The following is a 1926-nucleotide window of genomic DNA, read 5'->3' as shown; positions in this document are numbered from 1 at the left end:
ATAATTATGTTGATCCATTCATTGGTAATGTCTGACTGGACCTCAGGTCACTTTATGTTCATTAAATTGGGCCCTGAGGTCAAAAAGGTTCAGAAGCCCTGGTCTAATGTGGATGTGTGGATGTGGAGGGGCTCCCTGACCTCTGCTTGTAGCTGCAGTGAGGCGTGTGCTGCACTTACTGCTTCATTTTGTCCTTCTGAGGTCCAAACCTGGCTCCTGTGTGCCCCCTCCTGGATAACAGTGGGAATAAATCAGGGTTAAAGATGGCTTTAAAACTTTCAAGCTGTTTTGGTGAAAAACTAATTTACAATACTAGACGGTTGGTGTGTAAAATTGTGTCTAATATTTTCACAAACTTTCTAAATCAGTCAGATCAAACAAGGAAAACATGTAAAGGTGCAAAACAGAATCCCATAATTTACCACAGAACAACACAACACAACTAAAAACTAAAACTGCTGCAGATTAACTTTTATTATGCCAACAAACAACTTATTTACACACAAACTCACAGAAAAAAGTCTTCTTCTTCATCAGAGTCCTCCTCCAGAAGGTTTCTCTGTCAAACAAACGATTCAGATAAAGACAGAAGTCAAACGACRGTACAGGACATAAAACAGGATTATGAGAATAATTCCTGTAAAAATCTTCTTTAAACACAACATCCTGTTCATATCAAACCCAGCAGGACCCCCAGACAGAGGATGGTCCAGAACCTGTAACCCAAGCTGAGCGGTGTCTGCAGGTCAGTGCAGGGAGGAGGTTCAGAGAGACTAAACCTCTCCACTGACACATGGCTCAGCACAGGAGACCAAAGGACCAGGACCAGGACCAGCCTACACCTCCTGGATACAGGACAATTATCATTTTGATCCATGCATTGGTAATGTCTGACTGGGCCTCAGGTCACTTTATGTTCAWTAAATTGGGCCCTGAGGTCAAAAAGGTTCAGAAGCCCTGGTCTAGAGACATAACTCATTTTCTCACACAGTTCAGTTTGGGACTCCCTGAACTTCTTCACCTACAGAACCAAAGCTGTTTGTTTTTGCTTTTTTATTTAAATGAACTGTGTAAAATATTATTCATTAAATTGTCACAGGAGAAACGAGTCTGTTGGAAAATACTTGTTTGTTTGTTTCAACAATCAGGGTGAATAATGTTTAACTAGTCGTAGATAGTCATCATTTCATGACGCAGACACTAACAGCTGCAACAGACTGATTTGGTCACAAGACCTTCTAGAGTTTCATTCAACCTTCAGTCTCTTCTGTTTATCATCATCTTTGTTTTTACTGATCCTTCAACACAGAGCATCTTCAGAAGACAAGTTGATAAAGTAAATTTAAATATCTGTATTGTTTGATACAAGTGTGTACTGAACCTAAAGCACTGTTTGATAAGGGTACATGTATTGTTGCAGCACCACTCTAGTGGGAAAGATTTGCTTTCTGTAAAAATCTGTTACAAATTATGTCAGAAGTAGAGACTTCAGGGTTTACATCAGTTTTTAAATTGTGTTGATAGACCAAGTAAAACTGGACTTTTGATAAATAAATTACAGAACTTTAAAAAAAATGTTTCTTTGTTGAAGTATTGAAGCGTTGAGGTGAAGTGAGAGGACTGACCAGGTAAACCTGCAGTCAGTCTGTCTGCCAGCATTGATCACATTAATGATCAAATGCTAAAATATAACGGATCAAAGCTTTTCTGATGAGTAACTGCACACCAGATGATTTTGCCCAGCCCCAGTTTAAAGCAGATCAAGAACAGTTTTTATCTTGTCTTCCTTCTATCATCCATGTTTTTACTGCCTGTCGTCCTGCTTCCTCAGCATGGTTCTTTTTTTTTTTTAAATATGTGAGCCATCACATCGAAACCAGGATTAAGTTCAAAAGTTGTATAAGTAGAAATAGGAAAATATAGTGT

At 38.9% G+C, this 1926-nt stretch overlaps 1 protein-coding gene across 1 annotated transcript in view; it reads right to left on the bottom strand.

Moving 5' to 3' along the window:
• Positions 1 to 1926, bottom strand: part of vamp4 (vesicle-associated membrane protein 4) — a gene marked incomplete in the record, with an annotated part of 26239 nt that overhangs the window by 12247 nt on the left and 12066 nt on the right. The window contains 2 exon segments of the mRNA XM_014029927.1: positions 180 to 230; positions 513 to 559. Of these exon segments, the coding sequence (XP_013885381.1) occupies positions 180 to 230; positions 513 to 559 (98 nt within the window).

Source organism: Austrofundulus limnaeus, unplaced genomic scaffold, assembly GCF_001266775.1.
Source record: "Austrofundulus limnaeus strain Quisiro unplaced genomic scaffold, Austrofundulus_limnaeus-1.0 Scaffold975, whole genome shotgun sequence".
Classification (NCBI taxonomy): Eukaryota; Metazoa; Chordata; class Actinopteri; order Cyprinodontiformes; family Rivulidae; genus Austrofundulus; species Austrofundulus limnaeus.
The sequence above is the reverse complement of the archived record's forward strand: the minus strand, read 5'-3'. Positions and strand labels throughout refer to the sequence as shown.